At 46.6% G+C, this 27,070-nt stretch overlaps 1 protein-coding gene across 1 annotated transcript in view; it reads right to left on the bottom strand.

Moving 5' to 3' along the window:
• Positions 1 to 1,596: 1,596 nt before the first annotated feature.
• Positions 1,597 to 27,070, bottom strand: part of GPD1L (glycerol-3-phosphate dehydrogenase 1 like) — a 62,035-nt gene continuing 36,561 nt past the window's right edge. Inside the window, exons 5-8 of the mRNA XM_059162391.1 lie at positions 20,956 to 21,068; positions 10,882 to 11,115; positions 10,276 to 10,382; positions 1,597 to 4,510 (exon numbers count right to left, since the gene is read on the bottom strand). Of these exons, the coding sequence (XP_059018374.1) occupies positions 4,414 to 4,510; positions 10,276 to 10,382; positions 10,882 to 11,115; positions 20,956 to 21,068 (551 nt within the window). The 3' untranslated portion in view covers positions 1,597 to 4,413. The remainder of the gene's footprint in view (positions 4,511 to 10,275; positions 10,383 to 10,881; positions 11,116 to 20,955; positions 21,069 to 27,070) is intronic.

Genomic DNA, 27,070 nt, shown 5'->3' on the forward strand with positions numbered 1-27,070 from the left:
CTTATTTTTTAAGATTTCTTTATTTGAGGGGCACCTGGGTGGCTCAGGGGGTTGAGTCTCTGTCTTTGGCTCAGGGATCAAGCCCCACATGGGCCTTCTGCTCAGCGGGGAGCCTGCTTCCTCCCTTCCTCTCCGCCTACTTGTGATCTCTGTTTAAAAAAAAAAAAAAAAGATTTGAGAGAGAACATGAGTGGGGGGAGGGGCAGAGGGAGACAGACTCCCCAGGATCCCAAGATCATGACTGAGCCAAAATCGAGTTAGCCACTCAACTTAGCGAGCCCCCCAGGCACCCCAAGGGTGCATTTATCTTTTCAAATTAGTGTTTTCATTTTGGGGGGTAAATACCCAGTAAGGAAATTACTGGAACATATGGTAACTCTAATTTTAGTGTTTTGAGGAAACTCTGTATTCCTTAAAAGCCATTCACAGTGACTGTACCAACTTACATTCCCACCAAAACTGCATCAGGATTCCCTGTTCTCGGCACCCTGGTCAGCCCTTGTTTGTATTTTCTGAACTTTAAAAGGCATGTTCAGTGGGACCTTATTCATAGGCGGCCTGTGCAGCGTGGATCCAGAGTGTGTCTCTGCATTGGTGTTTTGTTTGCTTCTGCCAGTTCTTTACTGGCATTACTAGGCCATGGTCTTTTTCTTTGCTTTTTGCTTGTGATCTCCTGGATATCAAAATTCAAACCCAAAACCTGTTCGTGGCGTTGGACTCAAAATTACAAATTTTTAGCAGAGACCTTTTTCTCCACCTGGAACCCATTCCTTGGTTGTGCCTATCCATGGCTTTTCTTGGCACATTTCTTCCCCTGCAGGTTCTAGTTCTAGCATTAACCTTTCCAGCCCAAACCCTCAGACAATGGAGAGTACTCCCACTCACTCTTGGAAGCCAGAGAGGTACCCTGGGGCTTTACAGATCTGGTTGTCAATCCCTAATTATTTCAGCCTCCAGGGGATTTCCTTCACATTCTTTTGAGATCAGCCTAGCATATAAAAGGGATGCGGGTTGTGTCTTCCTAGCTCTTCTACGCATTTGAGGTGGTGGTGGTGTGGATTTCAAACTTACTACTCCAGGGATGCCTGGGTGACTCGGTGGGTTAGACCGGTGCCTTCCGCTCAGGTCATGATCCCAGGGTCCTGGGATCCAGTAGTGAGCAGGGATCCTTGCTCATCATCAGGGAGTCTGCTTCTCCTGCTCCTTGTGCTCTCCTTTCCTGGGCAAGGAAAGGAAGAGAAAAAAAAAAAAAAAAAAGAAAGAAAGGAGGGAGGGAGGAAGGAAGGAAAGAAAGAAGGAAGGAAGGAAGGAAAGATAAAGATAAACAAAAGATAAAGATAAAATTCCTCCATTGTGTGGCTGGAACTGGAAGGCCGGATCCTACTATTATGATTATATAAAAATACCACCAAGCCATGGGAAGGAATGCAAACAAATGGAAATAGATGTGCTTGAGGAGTGGGATTAGAGAGGAAACCTTCTTTTAAAAATTACTTTTCTATTACTGTTAATGCAACACAATTCAGGCAAAAAAGCAGCTGACCTAGATAAATAAAGCTCTTAACTAAGCCAGAAAAAAAAAGCCAGCAGCACAGGTTTGGGGCATTAGAGGTTTATTAAATCAAGATTTTAAATTATATCCATCTACAGTCTGTAAACAGATAAGTACACATGTGAGTAAAAGGCTCTTAGATTGGAAGTGGTGGAAAAACGAAAAGATCCCTTCGTACACGGGCACCTCATCACTCTGTGGGCCAATGCCATGGGGCCAGGTTTTAAGAGTTAAATGAAAGACCAGTTGTTTAGCTCAACTCCACCTGCTAGGATGGATGTCAAGACAGATACTTGTTCCACATTATAGTAGGCTGGATTATAGCAAGGCAACAGTGAAGTTTTTACATTCACAGATTGGCTGAACTAGTACAAATTAAGCTTTTCCTCTAGATGTCTCCCTCCCTTTTACCATAATTAGTAAGAAATAAGAATTAAAATCAAACGATGGACCACAGGTGGTTACAAAAATAGATAACTCAGAGAGTAATAAATATCTACAGTCAGCAGAGCACAAACTCATAAAATTTGCCATTTTCCATTAATGTGCAGAGTATCAGAAGTTACGTTCAAGAGGTACAGTCGGCAGACTTCAGATCAGCAAGAGAACACTCATGAAGAAAAAACAAGTAGGAAACCTAGAGCAGGAAGCTGAATGCAGATGACATCGTATGTAAAACAAAATCCTAATTCCTCACATCTAGTTACCCTACTTAATAGACACAATTAGCTTACAGCCCTTTAAGTATCTTAAAAAGTAACACTTTATTATCTATGTACAAATTTTTAAAAAGATTAATCATGAGATAAGCAAAAATTGATTAACTTAGGAGTGGCATGAAAGATCAGTGAAATTTGTAGATTTTGTGTGCTTTCATAGACTTCAGTGTATGACGATTTAAATTACCCCTGTATGTTCTGGATTGAGTTTTTAAAATTCCCACAAAAATCTTTTCTATAATCATTTCAGGTATAGAAGGAAAAAAAAGTCCCAACTGGAAAACTAAAAAAAAAAAAAAAAAAAAAAAAAAAGTCAAAATCTCACAAAGTGACTGAAAATCCATGAATATGTAAGTGACATTCATACGTTCCCTTAACACTTTCCAAGTGCTATGTAAGATAACTATAATGCTATCCTGAAATCAATCTCATTTAAGAAGATACAGTAATTCCCATTCTAATTGTAGAATTAAAAGCACTTATTCGACATAATGTGCGTTTCAGCGAGGCTGACCTCCACTTGGTTGTACTTGACCGTGTCACCTTAAAGCTTCATCGAAGATTCATTGCAGGCCTGAACTGTGAAAGTTCAGAGCTAACAATGCCACAGGTGGGTAGTCATTCATCCTCACTTCTGCGAGGAGTGAAGGGTATACCTGGGCCGTCCTCAGGTCACCACGGCCTAGAACAGTGTTCCCTTAAAGACTCGGCAAGATTCTCAAAGAAACCTTGGTCGTCTACAGTGTTTGGAACTTGCCAGATAGTTCTACGGACATACTAACACACATTCTAAGCCTTCAAGAGGGGTGTGCAGAGGCAGCTTTTTCCAAATGGACTTGATCTTGCCGGAGAACACCCCGACCACCATGGGATCCCAGGACACTCATGTCCTATGGGACATGGTTTGAGAAATGCCAATCTGAGCAGACTTTCTGAAGTAGTGGTTCTCAAGTTGTAGTGACCATCAGAAACACAGGGAAGGCATATTGAAGTATAGACAGATACCTCACCCCAGTTGAGAAGCCTGGGATGGGACCTGGAAACCTGCATTTCTGAGACTCTAAGGGAAGCTGATGGAGTGAGGACGACACTAAGCGGCAGCCATCTAGACAATGGCCCACGCCAGTCTCAGTGGCATGAAGCCCTGTTCGAGTCTCAGGAAAGGCTGCACATGGCATTTCCCATGACCTATCGGATCATGGGAGATCGGATCAGCGTGGTGATGCCTGAGGTCTGGGCACCGCGGTAGGGTGGAGGAACACTGGGCTTCAATCTCAGCTCTCCCCCTACTTGCCAGGTGACCAGGTACCATGACTGCAACTCGAAAGAGGAATCATGGGAGTCCCATCTCAGTGGATCTGTGAGGCTCAGAGGAAATGTTTGCACAAAAGGACTACCCAAGAAAAAGCATCACACAAGGGTCATTAATCAGTAGAATGTGTCAGTCACAACAGGAAAAGCCTAGATGCGTTTTCTGCCTTCTGCCACTGCTGAGCCTCTATACGAAAGCACATTCTGGCAGCAAATGAGGAAAGAGGCTAAAAATGCAGAAAACTGCGAAGAGGAAGATACATAAGTGGATCACCCAATTAAAAATCTCTAATTGTTAAAAAAAAAGATCAACCCACAATCAAAGTAGTTAATTATGCTGGCTTTGAGATAGAGTTTAAGTTACAGTATGTTGATCTTTGAACACATTCACTCCTCCGTTCTACCATGGAAATGCTGGTTCAGTTTTAACTTAAAGAGAATGAGGAAAAAATAAAATCCCTTCACTCAAATGCATATGGATTGGATGTAAAAAATTTAGCTGAGATCATTCCCATCTTCTAAGCTATCATGGTGGGAAAATTCAAAAAGTAATTTTTTAAAAAGGACCTTTAATTTTGGTTCATAGAAATATCCACAGCATGAGAAATGAACACAGACTCACACATTCATACATGTGTCTATTTGTTGCCTACCACATCTCAGCCAGTGAACTGCGTCTTGCAATTCAAAAATGAACTGGTAAAAATTCATCCTCACCCATGATGGGATTATGGTCAAGCAAACATCGTATTGCCCAGTCCCAGTTTCCATCTGACCGAAAAAGACTGATCAGAAAGGCAACACGTTCCCCACAACGCTGCACCATCCACTTTAGACGTGCTCTGGGTGGCTCTGGAGACAGGACAACATCTCTTGAACGGGTTTGCCTTCATAGCAGATCTGATACACTGCCGTAAACAACGGGAACCTGGTTGGGAGGAAACGTGAACAAAGGCAAGTTGAGCCATCTGGTTTACCTCACAGAACAAATGAGCCTTCCTCTCCTCCCTAACAGATTACAGATGCGTGTGCTACTTTGGACAACAAAGTGAACGCCATCTATTATATTCCTCTATCATTTGGTGGGCAGAGAGCCTCTGCACGGTGGTTGTAAGATGTTGCTATGACCCAGACCATCCTCTGCCGACTTGTTTGGTGTAGACAATCTCCAAACAAGTCCCACGGTAATCCTTGCAGGGCCATCTGCGGCCATTCACATGAAGAGCTGTAGCTCCGGCTCTTGGGCAAGTCTGGAATGAGTCCAAACTTCTGTCAATAATTTAAGAGACTGGAGAATAAAAAATTGCAAGGAGGTATCATTCTCTCTCCTCCAAAAGGGATCATCCAAGGATAAAGAATGAGGCGGCCCACGTATCACCATAAATAGTTCCAGTCTGGAACATTCCTCCAAGAATCAACGTGGGCACCCACAATTAGCAAAGCACTGATCTCAAGATGGAAGCTGGGTTTATTTTGCCTTTTCTTCCAGGCTGTGAACATGGATATAAATGAAAAGTTTGAAATGGCTGAGGGTACAAAGGTGTGGGCCAATAATCCACCGTGAGAAAGGACAGCATTATCCCAGGGTCCAGCTGGCTCAGCAAGTATTTTAAACAGCAGGTATCACCATGGAAATAACAAAGTTAATTTCAATCAGGCTTCTAAACACACACACACACACACACACACACACACACGCACGCACGCGAGCCCAAAGTAAGCTTGACAAGATCAATAGAGTCTTAAAGGCCATTCTGAAAATTAACTAGCTGGAATCCTATAATGACAACTTAACTTACGAATGGCAAACAGCCCTGTTAGGTCATATGTCTATCACTGTGGGTTTTATAAGGTACAGAATGTTTTTTTTTTTTTTGAGTCAGGTAGGCAGTCAAATCCACAGTCTGTCTGCTCTGGGCAATTTTCAATTGGGCATGACATGTTGTGTTAAAGCCTACTGTATGAAGTGACTTACAGGTAACCTGCAGAGTAGAACACTTGTCATGTGGCAAGTGTGCAGTTAAGTGACAGTTTATACACACAGCCACAAGACAGCCCCTAGGTCCTAGCAAGCTCTTGGGAGGTCAGGGCCCCAAGTGTTTTATTCACTTCTGGCACAGTGCACAGATTGAAAGCAGGTGCTCAGCGAATACTGTTGAATGAACACTGGGAATGGGAGTTAGAGCCCACAGATTTTAGCCCCTTCATCTTTCCATGGCTTAGTTTTCCTGATCCCATGATCAGAACAATTTGTGTCTTCCCAGAGCAGGGTGGCAGGTGATGAAGGGCCACCCGAAGCTGTTCCCAAATCCCTTCACTCTTTACCAACACTGCAAACAGCCTAACGCTCCGTTTCCCAGCCTTACTTTCTCCTAGAATTAGCCAAGGAAGCAAATTCTAGAGAGTAAGACCCAATACTTCTGCTGCAGAAAATAGTCTTCTCCTTGAGAGGCCCTGGAAGAAAATTCTCCTTCCCCAGACTGCACCTGCTCCATGTCACTGAGTGAAGCTGTGTATGTGATGCATGGAGCTGCTGCAGCCATCTTGAGGTTTTGAGGGAAGACTGACAGGATTACTGAGAGGCACTGCATCAACACCAATAATGTCCACCTCCAGAATCCTTGTTTCATGAAAAAAATAACCCTACTGTTTGAGGCTTTTTAAACTGGGCATTGCTCTTGCAGCCAGAAATGCTCCCAACTTTCAAAGTGTGTAGATGGAATGCTAACAAGAGATTTGGAGTATGTGTGTGTGTATGGGGGCGGAAATCTTATGGACAAGTTACTTGTTTATTTTTCACAACCACCCTGTGAGATGGGTAACACTATCCCCATTTCATAGATAAGGAAACTGAGGCACAGTTTCTAACTCTGAAGCCAAGACTCAAGCCTATACTGCCCATCTAAATGTTATTTTCTATAACATAAAATGCCGTAAGGCCAGTTAGATCAGTTTGGGGAACTCTCTAAATGAGGTTAGAGGTGAAAGGAGGGTGAAAGACAATTATTTCATTGAAAAATATTGGCACAAGCCAGTCAATTAGCCATCCCACTAATGGACACTGAGGACTTCAGATGTGTCAGTCTTCAACCAGCTGCAGGGTATGGAGTATTATCAGCAAGGTCCCAGCCCTCAGGAAGGTTACAACACGGTTCTGGGCTGAGGAGTACCCCCAGATCCCAATTCATCCAATGAAGTCCTAACCCCCAGGACTTGTATTTGGACCGAGGGCCCTTAAAAAGGTAATTACGTTAAAAGGGGTTCATAAAGTGTGGGCCCCAAACCAATATGGCTGGCGTCCTTATGAGGCAAGGAGATTAGGACTCACACAGAACAGAGGAAGACCACATGAAGACCCAGAGGAAAGACAGCCATTAACAAGCCAAGAAGAGAGCCTCATGAGAAGGCACGTGCTGACCCTTTGATCTTAGCCTCCCAGACTCTAGAACTGTGAGAAGGAAATTTCTGCCGTGTAAGCCTCTTGGTCTGTGGTATTTTGTTGTGGTTGCCCCGGCGAACGAATGCAAACACCCGATACTCACACATGCCCCTAAAGAGGCATGCACAAGGAAATGTAATAAAGCAAATTTCCGAACTGCAGAGAAGCCCAGACGATGTGCCTATCTATTAGGAGGAGACTGTTTAAATAAACTGTGGTTCTCCCACACTGTGGAATGTTCTGCAGCCATTACGTGAGAGATCTGCGGGTGCCAATGTGGCACATTCTTCAAACCCTATCCTCCAACAAAGGAAAGCAGAGCGGAACGTGGAGCACAGCACCCATCCCCTAAAATGAAGGATATGCTAAAAACTCAGAAAGCTGCCTGCAGTGAAGGTGGGGCTCCAGAGTTAACTTTTCACTGGATGCCTTTTACTAAGATTCGAATTTCCTTTTTTTCAAACAGGAGCCATGTGCCTCTCTCCCCCCACGCCTGCAGACTTTAAGTAAATTGCACATTTACATAAGAAGCCCACAGCTCCTGAGCAGCAGGATGCTCTATACCTGGGGTTCGCAAGCCACAGCTTAAGAAGCCAACCTGGCCTGTGGCCTGTTCTGCGCTGCCTGCAAGCTAAGGACAATTCTTGTATGTTTCAAGGGCCATATAAGGGAGAAAAAAAAAAGAATATACACCAGAGAGTTGTATGTGGGCTGCAAAGACGAAATATTTATTATGCAGTTCTTTACAGAAGTTTGCCGACCACTCCTGTAAACAGGATGTTCAAAGCTGGGAGAGTTATCTGCGTCTGGAGGAGGTGGATGAAGGGGGGTCTGAGGACAGACCCAGTCACCTCAAGGGTGGTCAGGGCTGACACGCCTATTAAGGGGGGCCATCTAGGCAGGCCAAACAGCAGGAGGGCACAAAAGCCTCTGAGAAGAGGGTACTGGGACAAAGGGAGGTCTGCTTCAGCTGAAGGAGGGGTTGTAGGGCGTCCCAGGACAGTGACAGAAAGTTCCAGGGGCACAGAACTGAGAGGCACTATCCTACATGCCAACCTAAGGACCCATTCCGGATGAGCAGGAGTGAATCAGAAGACTCGAGGTAGAAGGCAATCATCAGGTGTGCTGGTTTGATTTGGTGGGTAGAGAAAAAACTAGGGCACAGATAAAAATATGACCTGACCCAGACCACATGGCTAGGAAGCCCCCAGGTGGCTGGAACATTGCCCTCCGGTTCACTGCACTTTCCATGGCCATGGGGGCGGGGTGGGAAGAGAGGAGATCGGGGTATTGGGGTGACAAAGGGAAAAAGAGCAAGGGAGAATGGCAGAACTTGGCTAAGCAGCTCTAGGAGGTGAGTGCAGGGGGAGAGCCCCCCAGAACTCTGCGCCTCAGCCTGTGGGAAGTGAGGTGTTCCCTCCAACCCGGCAGTGACCTCATTAAGCACAGGCACAGCCTGTTCCATTTCTAATCAAGAGAAAGAAAATGGGATGTGACGGAGGAGGGGCATCTGCTCAGAGCCGAGGTTCACCTGCTTGATTACACCTGCTTTTCTAAAACAGGCACAGGTACTGATTCCAGAACACCAGTTCCAATCCATAGCCTCCCCAAGTTCCACGATGGAGACAGACTCGTCCATTATCAAATACGCCCCACGGCAGCAGACAGATGGCACTTGAAAACCGTGATTAGGAGATCATCAGCCTCCACAAACACCCAAATGTTTTCTTAAGACTTTAGAAAACTGATAAATATTTAAGGTTCAGTAAAGTCGCCCCACCACAGACAAGCACTCCACTGTTTCCCCTTAAGTATGGAAGGAACACCAGGCCCATCAGAGGTGTTTTCCTTTTAGCCACAATTTACAGGTAATTCTCCTCCTCTGGAGGCCTGTTTATGCCTTCCATCTCTGCCTGGCTGGTTTTGAAAGCTATTTCAGAAAGATAAAGTGCAAATTAAAGAAGGAAGACGAATGTCCTGTCCTCCTTCCTTTTCAACTTTCTATAGGGAACTCTACAGCTCACCAGTGTGTACTCGTGCAGAGGAGAGGAGAGCTGGATGTAGGGGAGGTAAAGGTGGGTGGTCTGGACCAGCAGACATCTGGACTGAGCCGAAGAGGAGAAAGGAGACACGCCAGAGAACCAGCAGCCACGTCTCTAACCATCACTGGCTCAGGGGGAAGTGCGTGCCCTGGACTGACCACACCTGGCAGCGTCCACGCAGCCGCCCAGCCCCCTCCTCTCCCAGGCAAGCAAACCTCTCCCTCCCTCCTGAAAAGAGGAGGGTACGCAGAATATGTTGCGCAGCAGTTACTAGATGGTGTCGCCGGCCTCGTGGTTATGGAAGGCGGCTCAGCAAAAATAAGCAAGATAAAGGGCCACAGGGCAGCTGCAGAGAGGCTGGGGGCTTGGCGGGGCGACAGGGTTTACTCCCTCAATCGGGCAGTTGATCAGGCTGTCCCAGGCCCACCTTTAGCAAATGACCATCCCGGAAGGGCAGTGGAGGCTAGAGGCACCCACCCGTTCATCCACGGGACACAGACACTGCCAAGTTCCTGGGCAAACCTGAATGCAGGTCGCTTCTAGTGGGAGCATTCTGGGCTACCTTGCACGTTTCTTCTTTTCTGAACTGTCTGACCTTTTATTAACAAGACTGTATCTTTTTATAACAAACAACAAGGTCATCGTCTGTTCTGAGTTCAAGACTTATGACATGCAGTTCTTACCGAACACCCTGCAGGATAAACCAGAACCTTAACCTTCGTGTTTTGTAACCTGCTTGTGAGCCCACTAAGTTCTTCTTGGGGAACCTGGGCGGCTCAGTCAGTTAAGTGTCCAACTCTTGGTTTCAGCTCAGGTCCTGATCTCAGGGTGGTGGGATTGAGCCCTGTGTCAGGCTCTGCACTGGGCATGGGGCCCGCTTAAGATTCTTTCTCTCCCCCTTCCCTGCCCCCCCCCCATTCCCCTACCCCCTACGTGCTCTCGTAAGTGCGTGTGCTTTCTCTCTCTCAAAAAAAAGGGGAACTGAGTTCCTCTCCCCAAAGCTGAGGCTGGTTCTGTGTCAACACTCATTTTCAGGGCAGGAAGAGGTTTCCTGCCACAGATGTTCACATCACACAAAGGCGGAACTATTTGAGCGGAGTTCTGCATACAGCTGTGCCCAAGTGCACTGACTGGGATGGTGGTCATGAGGGAAGCAGGAGGTGGCTGCCCTCTGGTCCCAGGGACAGTGGGGGCGGGGCAGGGGGGACTTACTTGTCAACCAGCCCCTTCTGTTTCAGGATCCGGTATACTTCAGCGGATGTCTGCGGTCCTTGGAGCTTCTGTCCGTTCAGCATCTCCTTCTCCAATTCTTCGATGGTCTTAAAATCAAGCAGAAATCGCTACTGTAAAGACTAGAGAGTCTGGTGCCTGGGTGGTGCAGTCAGTTCTGTGTCTGGCTCTTGGTTCCGGCTCAGGTCATGATCTCCAGGTCATGAGATGGAGCGCCCATGTTGGGCTCCGTGCCGAGGGCAGAGTGTGCTTGCCTTTCTCCCCCCACCCCACCATGCACACATGTGCACGTGCTCTCTCCATCTCACAAATAAGTAAGTCTTCAGAAAAAAAAGACCAGAGAATCTCTTATTTCAAGAGGAGCGCTGCAGAGGGGAGCTGGCATCCTCCCTCCGCACAAGCCATGGAGAGACATGCAAGCTGAAGGACTCAGGCAAAGGTACTTTAAAGCCAAAGCAGCCTAGTGGCAGTGGGATACGCCCAGCAAACGACAAACGCCTGCCTCTGCCTCCAGGGGACCGCAGCTTGCCCCAGCCCAGGGGTCTCAGTGAGGGTGCACGTGCCAGGGGAGGACAAGCCAGGGGCTACCTTCCCGGTTTTGGCAAACGCCTCAGCCACCCTGCGGTTCCGGCCTCCGTAGCAGGTGGTGATGAGGTCAGCCACGCCGCAGCTCTCCAGGAAGGTGGCCGTGGACACCTGGCCCTTGCAGAAGATCCTGGCGAAGGCGATCATTTCCATGAGCCCCAGGCGGATAACGGCAGCTTTGGTGTTGTCCCCGCTGTGGAGGCCGTCACAGAACCCGGCTCCCACTGCTACAATGTTCTGTGAAGGAGACAGGGAAGCCCCAGGACACCTGTCACATGCCTGCCACAGATCTAGGCTGCCAGAAGGTGGGGGAGAGCGGGGGGGGGGGACACACAGGGCCACCTGGCCCACCCTCAGAACGCTCCACCGGTTCCCACGCAGCCCCAGCTTCTACCCTTGCGCCCTGATGGCCAGAGGCAAAGAAGGCACCAGGCTTCAACGCTCCTGTTTATAGGACGAAGGGCCCAGGTCTGGGGTTAGCAGGAAGCAGGAGCTGGGGAGCATCAGCCAGAGGATTAAAATGGCTGGCTGAAGGCTCTGCTAGATACTGTTTGGACAAACTGCCCCCCCCCCCCTTAAACCGAATGCCTGATTAAATTATACCATTCACATGGAAATGTATGCAGGTCCTAAGTGTACGGCTTGGCGATCGGTCGTACTCACAACGTACTCACATCGGAACACACCCTTGGAACCAGCACCCTGACTGAGAAACAGAACCTAACCAGTGCCCCAGAAGCTGTCTCTCACCCCTCCCAGTCCCCACCCTCACCAACGTACTCACAACCCAGATTTGCTTCACCTGTCTTTCCATTCGAGCCATGAACAGGCTCGTATGCAATCCTATGTCCATCTTTTTCTCAATTCAACATCGTGTTTGTGAGGCTGAGCTGTATTTCTACCTAGAGCACCTTTATTTTCACTGCTGCATTCAATTTTAAATTTTATCTTACTGAAACAATTAACTAACATATAGTGCGGTATTGGTTTCAGAGGTAGAGTTCAGGGACCCATGAGTTGCGTAGCACACCCCACGCTCAGAGCATATGAATACAGCACCATTTTTTCCAGTTGTTCTGCGGATTGGCAAGGGGATAGTTCCTGTCTGAGGTTACCGCAAATGCTGCTGCTGGGGCCAGGCCGGTGCGTGGCTCTGCGTGACCACAGGCAGTCATTTCTGTTGGGGGTGTGCCTGGGAGTGGAGTTGCTGGGTCAGTTGTCTACAAATGTGCTGCTCAAGCTTCAGCCTTTTGTTTCACTGAAGTATCCCTATATAAGCATTCCCAGTCCCTGAGCTCCCACTCTCACGTGGCCCTCTGCCACGCACAAGGCAGGTAAGACTGAGACCTGCCTCTTCAGAAGCTGACAATCTGGTTTGGGGATCAGCACATTAAGGGTGAACTGCCTGTTTCTGTGAATGTCCTAGAGGCCAGGCGTCCCCTGCTTGTTTGCACACCATCTGTGGCTGCCTGGGTGCCTTTTTTTTTTTTTTTTTTTTTTTAAGATTTTTATTTATTTGACAGAGAGAGAGGGGGATCACAAGTATGCAGAGAGGCAGGTGGCGGGGGTTGAGGGGAGCAGGCTCCCCACTGAGCAGAGATCCCAATGTGGGGCTTGATCCCAAGACTCTGGGATCATGACCTGAGGCAAAGGCAGAGGCTTTAACCCACTGAGCCACCCAGGTGACCTTGCCTGGGTGCTCCTAACAGAAGATTTCAGTACTTGCTACGGACACAGACCATATGGGCCACAAAGCCAGCAGCGTTTCCCATGTAGCCCTCGCAGAGAAAGTTTGCCAACCTCTGACCTAACAGGAAAATAAAACGGATGCACATACTTCTAACCTGGGCGGAAAGTGGTAACCCACAAGAGGCACTAAAAATCCGATTGTCATTTCAACCTATGTGTACCAAAGCATGCCCTGCGGGCTGTGGGAAGCTCTACGCAGGGCCCAGAGAACAGTGCTGGGGGACTTGGGGGCTGAGGGTGCCCCCAGGGAGGCGTTGCCAAGACAGAATAGGACACAGAGCTTGTCCCCAATGAGCTGATGAAGAGAGCTGGCATATAATGAACAACGAAGTGCATCCAGGACGAGAGCGTGTGGAGTGGTGGGAGGAGCCACAAGCTTCATTTCAAAGCAGGGAAGGCTGCACCGGGGTGGGGGCCTCTCGGCCTGTGTAAAACCAAACCACCATATATGACAAGTCGTATCTGCATGTGCCCACTCAGTAAGGACTTCGGTCAAGTCGCCAGGTTCCTAGCCCTGTCCACGTTACTAGCTCCTGCACTGAGCACACACTTGATGCCAGGGAAAATACAAGTATTTTCCCTTTGTCTAACCACACAGCATTTTTCCATACTACCTGATGACTACTTAGGAATTTGTGCCTGGAGCGATCTTAAAATATGAAGCTAACTGGTAATGAAAAGGAAATGAAATAAGCACATCTTTTCCTTCCCCTCCCCCCAAAAAGTGTTTTTTTATTAATGAAAGAGCATCTCTCAAAACATCAGGTCTATAAAATTTGAGGGAGGAGGTTAGAAGCAGAACAAACCGGGGAGAAAAAATGTCTTTTCTGGTTGATATGCCATTTCTAATAAAACACATCAAACCCAGTATTGATGTGGCCAGGCTCACCCCGAGAAACAGAGTGGCCATCTGAGCACAGCTATCACTCGCCAGGAGACCAAAGACACAAAGCCATTGCAGATGAAAAAGAAAAAAAAAAACAACGCCAAACCACTGAGCCCTGCTGAAGCTTTTGTCTACTTCCAATACACCAATAAAACAGCACCCTTTCTTCCAAGTTTTGAGGGCAGAATGAAGAGGGCTAGAACAGGGGAGAGGGGTGGAGGGGCCCACAATCTATCTTGTTTTCTTCCTCGGGAATAACCCCAGGGCTTACTCTGGATGCTGGCTAGTCTTCTAGTGGCTACTGACATGGAAAGGGAAGAATAATTTAAAAATTCTTTTTTTTTTTAAATTTTTTAAATTATTATTTTTTAAATTCTTTAAAAAATGATTAGAAAGCTGGCATGAGCACATGCAGATTTTAGATGAATTCCTTCTCCTTCTGTGCTCTAGAGGGTCTCCTAGTGAGGTTATGAGCTGTTCTAACAGACCAACAAAGCAGCTTTCAGGTGGATCACTCTCTCCCCCCTACAAAGGCTGGACTCCAGGGAGACCCCACTTCCCACAGCTGTGGGAAGAGCTGACGAGGAACTGGGTCTTTTGCATTCGGAACCTGAGACAGCCCATCTGGCCTATGTTTTCCTATGGTACTAACTTCTGTCTGTACCTGCAAAAGCCTCCCAGCTCCTTCCTGCCCACACAAGCAATGGACACTGCGGGTTTCATCAGCCACCGACAGCATCCGTCTTTCCCTCTCCAAGTACCTGCTGTGCGCGCTCAGTGACACAGGAAGCAGGCAGCTCCCGGGTTGGCACACTCTTAGGCTCCAGCAGCCTCCCATGAAGAGAGGGAACGGGAGAGGCAGCAGGAAAGGAGCCAAGATGTGGAGGGATGAAACAATCCCCTAACCTTCCAGGCAGAGCACAATGCAAAGATGAGGGGAGATGGCAGGAACACCCAAGGGCTGGCTCCAGACAGACCCAGACACCCCTCCTGGCAGAAAAGCCAGACTAAGGAAACCAGGGGAGACACTAGAAGCACAAGCTCGGAAACCCAGATGGCCTCCAGCCTCTGGTTCTCACTTCATCTCACTGCTGTGTGACCTTGGGAGAATGACTCCACCTCTCTGAGCATTCTGTGCCTTGGGGATAAAATTCAGGGCTGGACAGACTCTTTCAAGGCCCTTCAGGTGGTGACATTCCTCCAGGAAAGCTGGTGCAGCTGTGGGCCTGCTCACAGCTGGTAAGTGGGACAACTCCGAGGCAACAAAGAGATACCTGGGCACGGGGGTACTTAGCACAGAGGCCATGAGGCCAATTGTTGGATGAGCCTGCTGAATGGCTAAACTGAAGTTACCATGGCAACATGCCAAGGCCTAGGATCCAAAGGGTGAGACTGTTGAAATGGCTCTCTGCTGTCTCCTGGACCATCCCGTGCCCCCTTCACCACAACGTAACCAATTCTGGAGGTTACTTGACCAACCAACCTCAGTGCGAGTCTACAGACTGAAATGAGAGATACGACAACTTCCTTCCAACAAGGGGCTCCTAGACACAGAGGAGGAGAGAGGGATTATTTACGAATGCCTATGGAGCGCCCACCATGCACATGGTCTCCTCTAGATTCTCCTGACAGCCCTGGCTCGTGTGTCCCTTGCCTCCTGGCCTGCTCACAAAGGTTCCGTGGCTTACTGAGAACACCTCGCTGGTTAGTGACGCCGTCCCAGGACCTAGATCCCTGGGCCCACTCTGTTCCCCGCGCCTTGCCCCTTCCATGGTACAGCAAACTTGGCCCAGCCACTCCCAGACGCCACAGGGTCGGAGACCTTCCTAAACCCTCTGCAATCAGATGTCAAAGGGGAGTGCCTCTCTGGCCTCTCTGGTATAAAGGGTAGGGTTAGGAGAAGAACCGATTGGTGGGGGAGGGGGATAATAAAAATGACAGTTGACCTTCTTGAACCGCTCTAAGTGCTTCCAGTATTATTAACTGGTTTAATCTTCACAACATTCTTACAAGGCAGGCACAGTGAGAGGGGAGGAAACTCCCACACACAGGGTTAAGTAGCTGGTCCAAGGTCACACAGTGGGACCTTTAGCACCAGGCTGCCTGGCTCCAGAGTTCGGGGGGAGGGGGGCAGAGGGGAAGGTCATCACAGGGTGGTACTCTAGGTCAGTGAATGAAAGGCACAGAGGGGCCACCTCAGATTTGAGGTAAGAACTTCCTAACAGGAAGAGCTGACCTCACCCAACCAAAGGACTTGGAGGTGAAGGAGTGAGCTCTCAGTCACTGGAAGCATCCAAGCAGGAGCTGTGTGGACGAGCCCTGAGCTGCAGACCAATGCTTCTGACCTTTCATGTTACTGCTCTCAGAGCAAAGACAGATGAGGGTGCCCAAGGCCTGGGACCACAGCAGCTCTTCTGGCCCTTCTGTGACCCCCTCACCAAAGGGCACACAGATGAGGACTACCTCAGTTTCCCCTAGATGGTTGACCTCCCCACAGTGGGGGCGGGGGTGTTAGAGAGGAGCAGGAAGCCACTGCAGGATAAATGCCTGCCTTCCAAGGGGACCCTGGGCACTGATCCAGTTTAATCGCCTTATGATGGATCTTGAAACCCTCTCTCTCTCCCTCTACCACTTATCACTGTCAAAAGAAAAATAAACACACTGAGCCAGTCAGATCGTGTTTGAATAGCATCCGAGCAGATGTCCTCTGAGATCGCTCAGCTGTGAAAGTTATCATTATCCACTGTGCATTTAAATCTGCTTTAAACTATTCTGGAGCTAAAAATACCATGATTTTCAGAAGACAGACATGCTTAAGCCCTTCCCCATTTCCTGGGTTATGGCAATACTCAGAGGCAATCATTCGCCTTCAAGTGCCGTCTTTGCAATTCTTAAAGTCTGTCCTTGCATTTCTGAACCCGGGCGGGTTGGATAGGACGCCACTCCTTCCACTCCTAGCTTCCAGAAAGAACGCAGAAGTCTCCCGGTGCAGGGCCCAGGCTACCTGCGCCTTAGGCAAACACACTCACCACGCGGGAGGAAGGGCTCCAGTGAAACCCAGGCATTAGTCCCTACTGCCTGTACAGGCAGCACACCATCTGATTCTACCCAAGGCCAGCTCCCAGGGCTGTGGGCCTAAGGGAGAACTCTGACTGTAGAGTGTAGGCTGACCCCGGGCCAGGCACTGTCAGAGCTTACAGATCAGGCTGATGTTCAAGCCCACACTGAGCTCACCAGGCTGGGCACCCTACAGCAGTGATGTCCAACAGAAGTTTCTGCAATGATGTAAATGTTTTCTGTCTGTTCATCCAACAGAGTCGGTAGCCACGGAGACTGACTCCCCAAAGACTCATGTGGCGACCGAGTCTTTGAAATGGGGGGACTGTGGCTCCAAAATGGAACTCTTGATTTTTTTTTAAGTTTTAATTAATTTGGATATAAATGTAATTGGCCACATATGCCTAGTGGGATCCAGCAGTGTGGCCCTGGCTAGACACTAGGCCTGAGGCTGTGCTTCACCACGGGATTTATCTCAGCCAAAGCACTGGGAGAAACTTAGATGCCCAGTATCAGGGGTGCTTAACCTCACTACTGAACATCCCTGCCAGGGAATGTCCTGTGGCTGTTATCCCCTAATCTACTCTCCTCCTCTTGAGTCAGACAGTCCCTGACTTTCACGCAAGTGTATGGCTAACCAAGAGAGAAAAAAACAAAAACCAAAAAACCATTTCCCAACATCTTTTGCAGCTAGGTACCGTTACAGGATTAAGTACTACTGCCCACTGAGATGAAGCCGATCATTACGATCATTACGTTGTGACTCCCCAGAACCTGCCTTAAAGGACATGCCCTTTATCTTTTTTCTTTTCTTTTCTTTTTTATCTTCCTTTATCACGTGCCCTTTATCCTTTCTTTTTTTCCACCCTACTGACTGGAAGGCAGAGGTGATGACTACAACTCTCATCGCCATTTTGAAACATGAGGATAAGCACCTACCCTTGTGAGCAGGAAGGACTGGGTCCCTGAGATTCTGTGGAATGGAGCTATCACATGGATTCAGGACTTTTATATAAGAAAGAAATTAAGTTCTACTGTGTTCAGCCACTATTATTTTGGGTCACTGTTAATGAAACCTAATCCCGATAAAGCATCTGTTAAAAATTTTAACACAGGGCACCTGGGTGGCTCAGTGGGTTAAGCCGCTGCCTTCGGCTCAGGTCATGATCTCAGGGTCCTGGGATCGAGTCCCACATCGGGCTCTCTGCTCAGCAGGGAGCCTGCTTCCCCCTCTCACTCTGCCTGCCTCTCTGCCTACTTGTGATCTCTCTCTGTCAAATAAATAAATAAAATCTTTAAAATAAATAAATAAATAAATAAATAAAATCTTAAAAAAAAATTTTAACACAAGTTGAGCTGTACAGTTATGATTTTTGTGCTTTGCTCTGAGGACTGCCACTTAAAATTTACATTAAAACAAACAAAAATACACCCTCAATGAAAGAAGCCACACGCAGAAGAGTATACACTGGACAACTCCATTATGAAAGTTCTAGAAAATGCCAACTCCAGTGTACAAAGGCAGATCAGTGGCTGCCTGGCTGGGATAGGAACTGAAAAGGGACATATGGAATCCCTTAAGGATGATGGAATTGTTCTGTATTATGGAGGTGATTTTCAGGGTATATGCACACAGCTGTTAAACCCCACTATATTAGGGGACACCTGGGTGGCTCATTTGGGTGGGCATCTGCCTTCAGCTCAGGTCATGATCCCAGGGTCCTGGGATTAAGTCTAGCATCTGCCTCCTTGCTCAGTGGGGAGGCCTGCTTCTCCCTCTGCCTGCCACTTCCCTGCTTGTATTCTCTCTCTCTGACAGATAAATGAAATTTTTGGAACAAAACAAGAAACCCCACTCTACTAAGCACTTTAAATGGATGCAGTTTAATGTATGTCATTTAGGATTAAATAAAGTTGTATTTTAAAAAGATATTCCCTTACTGGAGATTAACAGAGGTCAGAGGTGAAGGAGATTCTGAAGGCAGTAAAACGCACTACAGCAAAATGATTTTGCATAAAGTTTTTACATTTTCTTTTTGGTTTTATCCTTGTAGTGAGCTGTTTGCTTTTTTTTTTTTTTGGTAACTCAAATGCCCTCATGGTTTTGAGCACCAAAAGGAGAGTGTACATTTCTTTGATTCCTAGAATGGAGATTACCAAAGACTATTAATTTAAGGCGAAAGAGTAAAACATGTCAAACTATTTGAATAGTTAAGATCCAGTTTTCTATTTTTAAAAAGGGGCCATATACATACCTATACTCGCTAAAAAAACTGCAATGGTATAGGAAAAAAAAAATAACAACCAGTGGTGATCTTGGGATGAACGGAGTCTTGGTGACTTTAACTTTCTTTGCATCCTTCTGTTGTGTGAAACAATGAATGTGCACTAATTTTATAATCAGAAAAAAATAACAAACTATTATGTATTAAAAGAGATGACGTCCCATTCGTCCTTGGTTGGCAGCCTCTGACAAGCGAGGACTTCATTTTATTCAACTGGACACAAACCAAAATAGTTGGGCTGTACACAGGAACCAAAGAACACCAAACTAAGATTCTCGGAACCCGCCTTCACACTCCAACTGTGCCAGTATTTGCTACATTCGGTGATTTAATCTCTCTGGATCTCTGTTTCCCTATCTGTATGACGGAATGGTTAGACTCAGTTACTGCCAAAAATGCTAGTTTCTCAGTTTTCAAAAATCCCAGCTCTGATGCAAGCCGACAGGCATGATGATAACTGATCCTGTTTCAAAGGATAGCCAGAGGAAGGATGATAAATGGTCCTCAACCCCCATCTGTCTCTGCCCCCCCCCCCACCACGCCCCCCATGAACCAGGCTCTGCTCTGGTAGCAGGATCCACTTAAAGGTCTCCTGCCAACAAAAATGAAAAGCCAATCTACGTTCAGACACAAAACCATCATAAGGTCCCATTAGCTGGAGCTTTTCCAGAACTCTCCATCTAGAATCTCTCTTGTCCCCCAAGCCCCCTTTGTTGTGGGCAGGATCTCACAAGCTTCCCCATCCACCACCAGAAATATCCAGTCACTTAACCACTGTTTTGGACCAACACAGGCTGGTGCTGAGCAATTAGGCATTCATGATGCCCCTGCTGTCAGGTGGTTATTAGCTTAATGAAGGACTATTAAAAACACATGAAAATCTCAACCTAAAAAAAAAAAAGAAAGAAAGAAAAGAAAAACCACACAAAGCAGCCAAAGCCAGTGTCCTAACTGTGTATGCAGCCTGCCAGAACGTGAGAAATGCCCCCCACAAACTTTCAGAAACAGGGCCGTGTGCTGCCCCCAAGGGAGCCTGAGCCTTTCACTGACTCTCCTTCATAAAATCCTCGTTGTACAGGCACACGTGACCACACAAACATGAGATAGGAATTCCACGAAGTGGTTTTAAACTCTGACGAGAAAAAAAGGACGTATGTACAATCGAAAGAAAGAGCAGGAAGGCATTCGTTGGATTCCCGTCTTCTCAGCATACTTTCTATCTCCGCAATTTTTACCTGACAAAGACTAAACCCAAGCCAGATTGCCCGACTTCCTTCCTGAGGTGCTCAAATTCCTGAAAAGCAGCTTTCCTACAAAAGACAAGACTCAAAAGTGCCTCAAAGCAGGGCATTCATTCACACTGAGGCTTTTTTTTTTTTTTGAGAAGGCAGCTGATTCCACTGGGAAAAGGATCAGAAGTGCAGCCCAGCTCCCACTGGCTGTTTCCCAGCATCAGAGAGGGCCCCACCACCAAGACTTCCACAGGCCGACTGGAACAGGTCAGGAGCCCACGTGGAAACGCTTCCCTCTAACCTCCCAAGTCGCTGGCCTCAAGAAGCTGCTTCTTTCATTGGCCCATTTCCCTTTGCGGACAAAGATAAAACTATCCTTAGTGCAGCCTTTGTCAGCAGACTACTTTCCCTTTAGAAAGAACCAATCAAGCCATCGAACTGAAGGAGTAGTGTAATTCAGAGAGAGGTAAGTCCCTTCCCCACTCAAAGACAGTGTGTAAGAGAAATGTATGAATTCACAGGGGGAAGAAACACCCAACAATGCTTCACTCCCCTGAAAACTCTACAATCAAGGTACTCTCCGAGCTTTTTAAATATTAATGCTGCCAATTTTCCAAAAGACAAAACATCACACTCCACCCCCCCCCCCCCAATTTACAAATGAAAGCCAAGTGGAGTGGAAGAGGAAGTCCAACCACCCAGGACAGGCAGGGGTAAAACAGGAAGTGATAAACAAGGCTCTCAATTCACTATTCTTCCCTCAAGTAGCCACACAGAACACAGAGCCCACTTTTCAGGATTAGATTTGATAATGCACCGTGGCTGATTAGCTCCTCTCCTTGAGCAGAAATAACAAGGCCGACTTTACCTTAAGAGCACCACAGAGTTCGACAGTGTCTGCATCGTCTACCACAGTAATTCGAAAATTTGGAGTCTGCAGAAGTTCTTTGAAGAGAAGGCCGTTCTCCATTATTTTGCTGCCTGTTGACAGGTTAGGAAAAAAGGGAGTAAGTATGCCTACTCTTACAGTTTCAAGTGTTTTCCGTATTACCATAAGTAATGTATATTCATCACAGAAAATGCAGAAAATTCAGGAGTAGAAATAGAAAACAAAAATATTCCGTAATTCTACCACAGATGATCATTAGCAATTTGGCACGCATCTTTAACCTACTCAAATATGAATATACATAGTTCTTCTCAGAACTGGGAACTAACATTTCATAATCTGCTTTTCCCCATTTTGCGGCACAAGTAATGTTCAGTGACATTTGCTACATCATTTTAAATATCTGCTTTGTGTTTCACTGTGTATGTGTGTTCTGTTCTACCTAAGTATCTTTTCTATGTTTAACACCTAAAACTGTTGCCAACTTTCTGCTACCATCAACATTCATGAAGGCAACGTCCATGGTTTACATCTGTAATAGATTCCCGTTCAAAACCACCCCCTGTCCTTTCCCCTGGGAAAGAGCGCATTCCCTTCCACTCATGTTAGGCTCGACCCCATTAAGTGCTTGGACTTAAAGCAAATGGGGCATATTTCCCTACCCCTTAACCTTGGACTAGGTCATGTGCTTTGGTCAACAGGACAGGAGCAGACATGACGTGGGGATTTTCCCAGCCCATTCATTGCAGAAGTGGGGCTGGTGTCCTTCTACCTCTGCCTTCAACAGAGCCCGAACACTCCCCGGCTCCCCCTTTGGGCCAGGCAGGAAGATGAGACACACAAGGACGGAGCCACCCAGCCCAGCAGCCCTGGCTGAGAGCATCCTGTCCCCAGAGGACCACAGGTGTTAGCTGTGCCTACTTCGTGTGCACTGCACTTCTGTGATCCATACTTAAGCATCACTATGGCAATAGAGAACTGACACAAACATCAATAGCTACGTTCATGGACCGAAGGACTAGACAGAAGGAAATGCATTCAAAGAGTACTGCTACCTTCTGTCCCCTGGGGCGGCACCTGGAATGGGATGGAGGCTCTGGAGTTTTTCCTTTGTCTCATTTTGTTTTGTTTAGGGATTTGGGATTAAAACTAAAACACAAATAAAACTTTACACATAAAGCCTGGTGTGAAACACTCTGATCCACGAGGGTGCAAGGGTGGGGCTCGGCTCTGGAAAGCAGAGGATTAACCTTCCCAGCCACATCTAGTCTCCCAAGTCAAGTGGCCACACAGAAATGGCAGAAGGCTCACTGAGGGCTACAGTACTGGGGCTCTGCCTGCCTCCAGGTTCCCAAGCTTGTTCCCACATGTGTCTCTGCGCATTATAATCACCTGGGGATCATCCCCGGCCGATTAAATCAGTCTCCCGTGGTGGAACCCGCATCAGTGGCTTTTCGTGCTCCCCAGCTGACTCCCGAGGACAAGCTTGCAAACTGATTTCACCTACTGCGGGTTCAGCTTCCTCAGGAGTGAAATACTATAGCACCCTCAGGACTGTTGTGGGGTTAAATAAGAAGCAGGTGTGAAAGAGCCTATTAGAGTGCACAGAAGTCCCACAGAATAATGATGGGGAGAGCTGACACATGCTCATGACTGAGGTTCGCCATTTGCAGACCTAGGGGGCCCCAGAGAGGTTTACCGATGTGCCCAGGATCAACCCACTCATAGGAGGCAGAGCCCAATTCTAACCCAGGTGCTTATGATTGGTAATAATACAGTGAGTGCTTTCCACTGGGTTCCGGAGCCCATGTTCTGTCTATGCTATGCTTCCTCCTGGGGGTGGGGCAGAGAGGTAGCAAGAGAAACCAGCAAAACCCAAATAAACTCACACAGCTGCATTCTTCCAGTGAAGACGACAAAGATAACTGTCCACCACTACGATTCCATCCGTAAGTAATATAATGTGAAAACAATCCCGGGGAGAGCGGGATGGATGACGGATATCTGGGGCTCACGACCCTGTTCCACCTCTCCTTTTGCTTTCTTTAAAGAAACTGTCCATAATAAAATGTTTCAAATCTCTACATCCAATCCTTAGAAACACATTTCCTATTCTACAAGCACTGCTTGTAATAGTACTCCTATTCTGTAAGCACCGCTTATTTAGTAGAGTTCTCCAAACATTAGAGCTGTGTCTGTTTGAGCCAACTGTCCTCTTCCTTTTTCAAACAGTCCACCAGGCCATGTGGGTGACTCTGTGCAACCCTGTTTCATCACCGGGGTTGGGTAATTCAGCCCCCAGCCTCCACATCATGACATCATCACTGTCCTTCTCCTCCATCCCTCACCACGGGTCAGTGCTCAGTGCCTCCAACACAAAGGACGATCCGGACCTCCACAGACAAGCCCCTGGCTGAGGTCACTAATCCAGCTGTCTGCAGCTAGGCTCGAGCTGCTGCTGTGAGCGGACAGGCAACATAGGCAGAAAGAAGGGCACTCTCCATCTGCCACCGAGACGGGTGGGCTCGGTCTCCCAGGTCCTCTGCGGCTGCAAATTAAACAGTGTCCCTGAGAGAGGTGGGCTTGATTGACTGCAATCTCACTTTTTCTCATTTGTACTTAAAAAAAAAAAAAAAAATGATTATTTTAAGTCACAGCAAGGAAAGCACTCACTGTATTATTACCAATCACAAGTAGTGAGGAGGGAAGCAGGGACCCAGACCATCTGGTTTAGAACGGGTAATGCTCAACAGCCACGGGGAAAGGCTGCCCCACACCCAATATGAACCAAACAGGGACTGTCCCTTCCGTTTCATGCCACGTTTTAGAGATAATCAACCTATGTAATATGACACCTTCGAACCTTCCATTGTGTGTGTGTGTGATTCCATACTTGTTTGTGTGCTCGGAAGCTCCACGGGGAGCTTATGTATCCTTGACACTTAGCAGATGCTGAATATGTAACAGGCTTTGAAAAGTATTTGTGGGGTGACCGTGAAAAGTCTCCAGTTCTTGAAGTCAGTCCCAAGAATGAAGGGAACTCTCACCGCAAGGGGGCACCACAGTTCACCATGCCAGTTAGAGTTTTTACAAGTGTCTGAAAAACAAGGCTGTTTTTTCTTCTCCCTCCACAAAAGACTCCAGTGGGTGGAAACTCCTGAACCTACCATAATTAAGAATGAGTTGGTTGCTAATGTCATCAAGGAAGGAGATCTGGATTAACCACAGCGCCATTATCGAATGCAGGAAATTTAATGTTGGTACAATTATCTAATATACAATTCACATTCTAATCTTTCCTATTAGTACAATGCTGTCTTTCCCTCCCCCAACCCAGGATCCTACTGCATTTGGCAGGCACGTCTCTGGAGTCTTCTTAATCTGGGACACTCCTTAACCTTTCGCTGTCTTTCATGACATTGGCATTTTTTAAGAGGGCAAGCCAGCTGTTTTATAACATTATTTATGTTATTTCCTCCTGGTTATTTCCTCCTGGTTAAGTTCAGGTTCTATAAAACAATTTAGAAAATATCACCTTTGGGTTTTAGTTTCCTTTCAATATTTTACTTAATTTAATTCAGGTCACTGTTGCCAAGAGTGACCTGTTGCCAACAGACGTCGCCAATCTACAGAGAAGGCACGACTCACTGGATAAACAGAAGCCAGAGGGAAAGAGAAATAATTTCTGTGCATTTGTCTGTCTTTACAAAACAAAAGAGCCTAATATGCCCCACTAAATGTTTCCCGACAATGAACATGACTTACAGGTACATAAAAATTCTAGCAGATTCTATGGGTAGACACAGGTTTCAATCAAGGATTAGAGATGGGATCTCAGCCCTACAGAATGATTAGGGCAACCAGCCATTTCCAATCGACTGCCAAGACTGATTGCCAATTTATTATTGGCAAAATAAAACTGAGTTGGAACAACTAGTTAGTTTTTTTTTTTTAACAAAAGTGATTATGTAATTTCACAGGCTACATTAGAATCACAGGTGGCTAAAAGAATTAACTGTTAGAGAATAAAACCTATATATAGGCAGGTATACATACAATTTCTCCCCCCCTGGAAGAATACTTAGAAACTGCTAACAGGGATTCCTTTTGGGAAGAGAGATGGGAATTACAATTTCTTTTTTTTTTTTTTTAAAGGATGCTATTGCAATTATGTAGGAACACTGTGTTTTCAGTATGGGGAATGGATGTGGAAATTTGATGTGTTTTCCTCTTTTTTATAGAACAATTCCTGTGACAAGAACAGATCACATTTTCCCTTACTTCTTACTGTTCAAAATGTTGGCACAGAAAATGAGTTAAGAAATGTAATGCTTCTTTATGATAAGAGGGGCTGGCCATTTAATTGAGGCTTAAGGGTTTTTTTTTTTTTTTTTTTAAAGATTTTATTTATTTGACAGATCACAAGCAGGCAGAGCAGCAGGCAGAGAGAGGGGGAAGCAGGCTCCCTGCGGAGCAGAGAGCTCGATGATGCTGCTGCTGCCTGCCGGACTCCATCCCAGGACCCTGAGATCATGACCTGAGCCGAAGAGGCTTAACCCACTGAACCACCCAGGTGCTCCAAGGCTGGAGGATATTTGCACAACAGACCTATCCTTGTCTACTTCATACTGTGGCAGAGGCTTAAACCACTGAACCACCCAGGTGCCCCAAGGCTGAAGGATGTTTACACAACAGACCTATTCTTGGCTATTTTGTACTGTGTCAGACTATATCTGTTTCAAAGTCACTAATCTCCTGATTTTATATAAATGGCTCCAATCTGCTAAACAATTTGCTGAACAAATGAGATCAGCCAGCAAAGTTCACAATGTCTTCAGTAAGGTAGGGTTAGGTGGAAAGCAGACCCAAGACCATTCCCTTCTGCCTCTGTGATTTTTTTTTTTTTTAAGATTTTGTTTATTTATCTGACAGAGAGAGATCACAAGTAGGCAGAGAGGGAGGCGGAGAGAGAGAAAGGGAAGCAGGCTCCCCGCTGAGCAAGAGCCCTATGCGGGGTCAATCCCAGGACCCTGAGATCATGACCTTAGCCAAAGGCAGAGGCTTAACCACTGAGCCACCCAGGCACCCCTGGCTGTGTGATCTTGTGAAGTAACTCATTCTTCATCTGTTAAGCAATGGATGGTCTGGGGTGATATCAGAGGTTCCTTTCTGCTCTGCTGGTCTGTGATTTTCTGAAATCCCTATGATCTCTATGTGAACAAAATGAGCCTCCTTCCATGCTGAGGAGCTCCAGAGGTGGGACCTGAAACTGGGTAAGCCCTTGTTCCTTTATCTCCACAGGAATGAACCCAAGTCAACATTGAGTTAGGAACCAACTAAAAAGGACACTAGTATATGGTACCTAGAGATCAAGAGCTTGAAGTCAGTCCTGATCCAAATCTTGACTCCACCAATAGCTAGCTATAGAATCTTGGGTAAATCACTATTAACTCCCTAAATCTCGAGTTTCTTAGTAGACACTTTAAGATTTGCTGTGGGTTTTTGTTTTTAACTTTTTAAATAGTTTTAGGTTAAGGTATCTTAGTGGATACCTTAAGATTTGCTGTGGAGGGCGCCTGGGTGGCTCAGTGGGTTGAGCCGCTGCCTTCAGCTCGGGTCATGATCTCAGGGTCCTGGGATCGAGTCCCGCATTGGGCTCTCTGCTTGGCAGGGAGCCTGCTTCCTCCTCTCTCTCTGTGCCTGCCTCTCTGCCTACTTGTAATCTCTGTCAAATAAATAAATAAATAAAATCTTAAAAAAAAAAAAAAAAAAAGATATGCTGTGGATTTTTGTTTTTAATTTTTAAAGAAGTTTTAATTCCAGTTAGTTAACATAGTTTTATATTTAGTTTCATGTGTACAATATAGTGATTCAACACTTCTATACATCACCCCGTGCTCGTTGCAAGTACTCTCCTTAATCTCTAGCACCTATTTACCCATCCCCCCACCCCACACCTCTTCTTTGGTAACCATCAGTTTGTCCTCTGTAATTCAAGAGTCTTGATTCTTGATTTCTCTCTTATTTTTTCTCTTTGCTTTTTTTTCTTAAATTCCAGATGAGTGAAATGATATGGTCTTGTCCTCCTCTTACT

This window comes from Mustela lutreola, chromosome 2 (genome assembly GCF_030435805.1).
Source record: "Mustela lutreola isolate mMusLut2 chromosome 2, mMusLut2.pri, whole genome shotgun sequence".
Classification (NCBI taxonomy): domain Eukaryota; kingdom Metazoa; phylum Chordata; class Mammalia; order Carnivora; family Mustelidae; genus Mustela; species Mustela lutreola.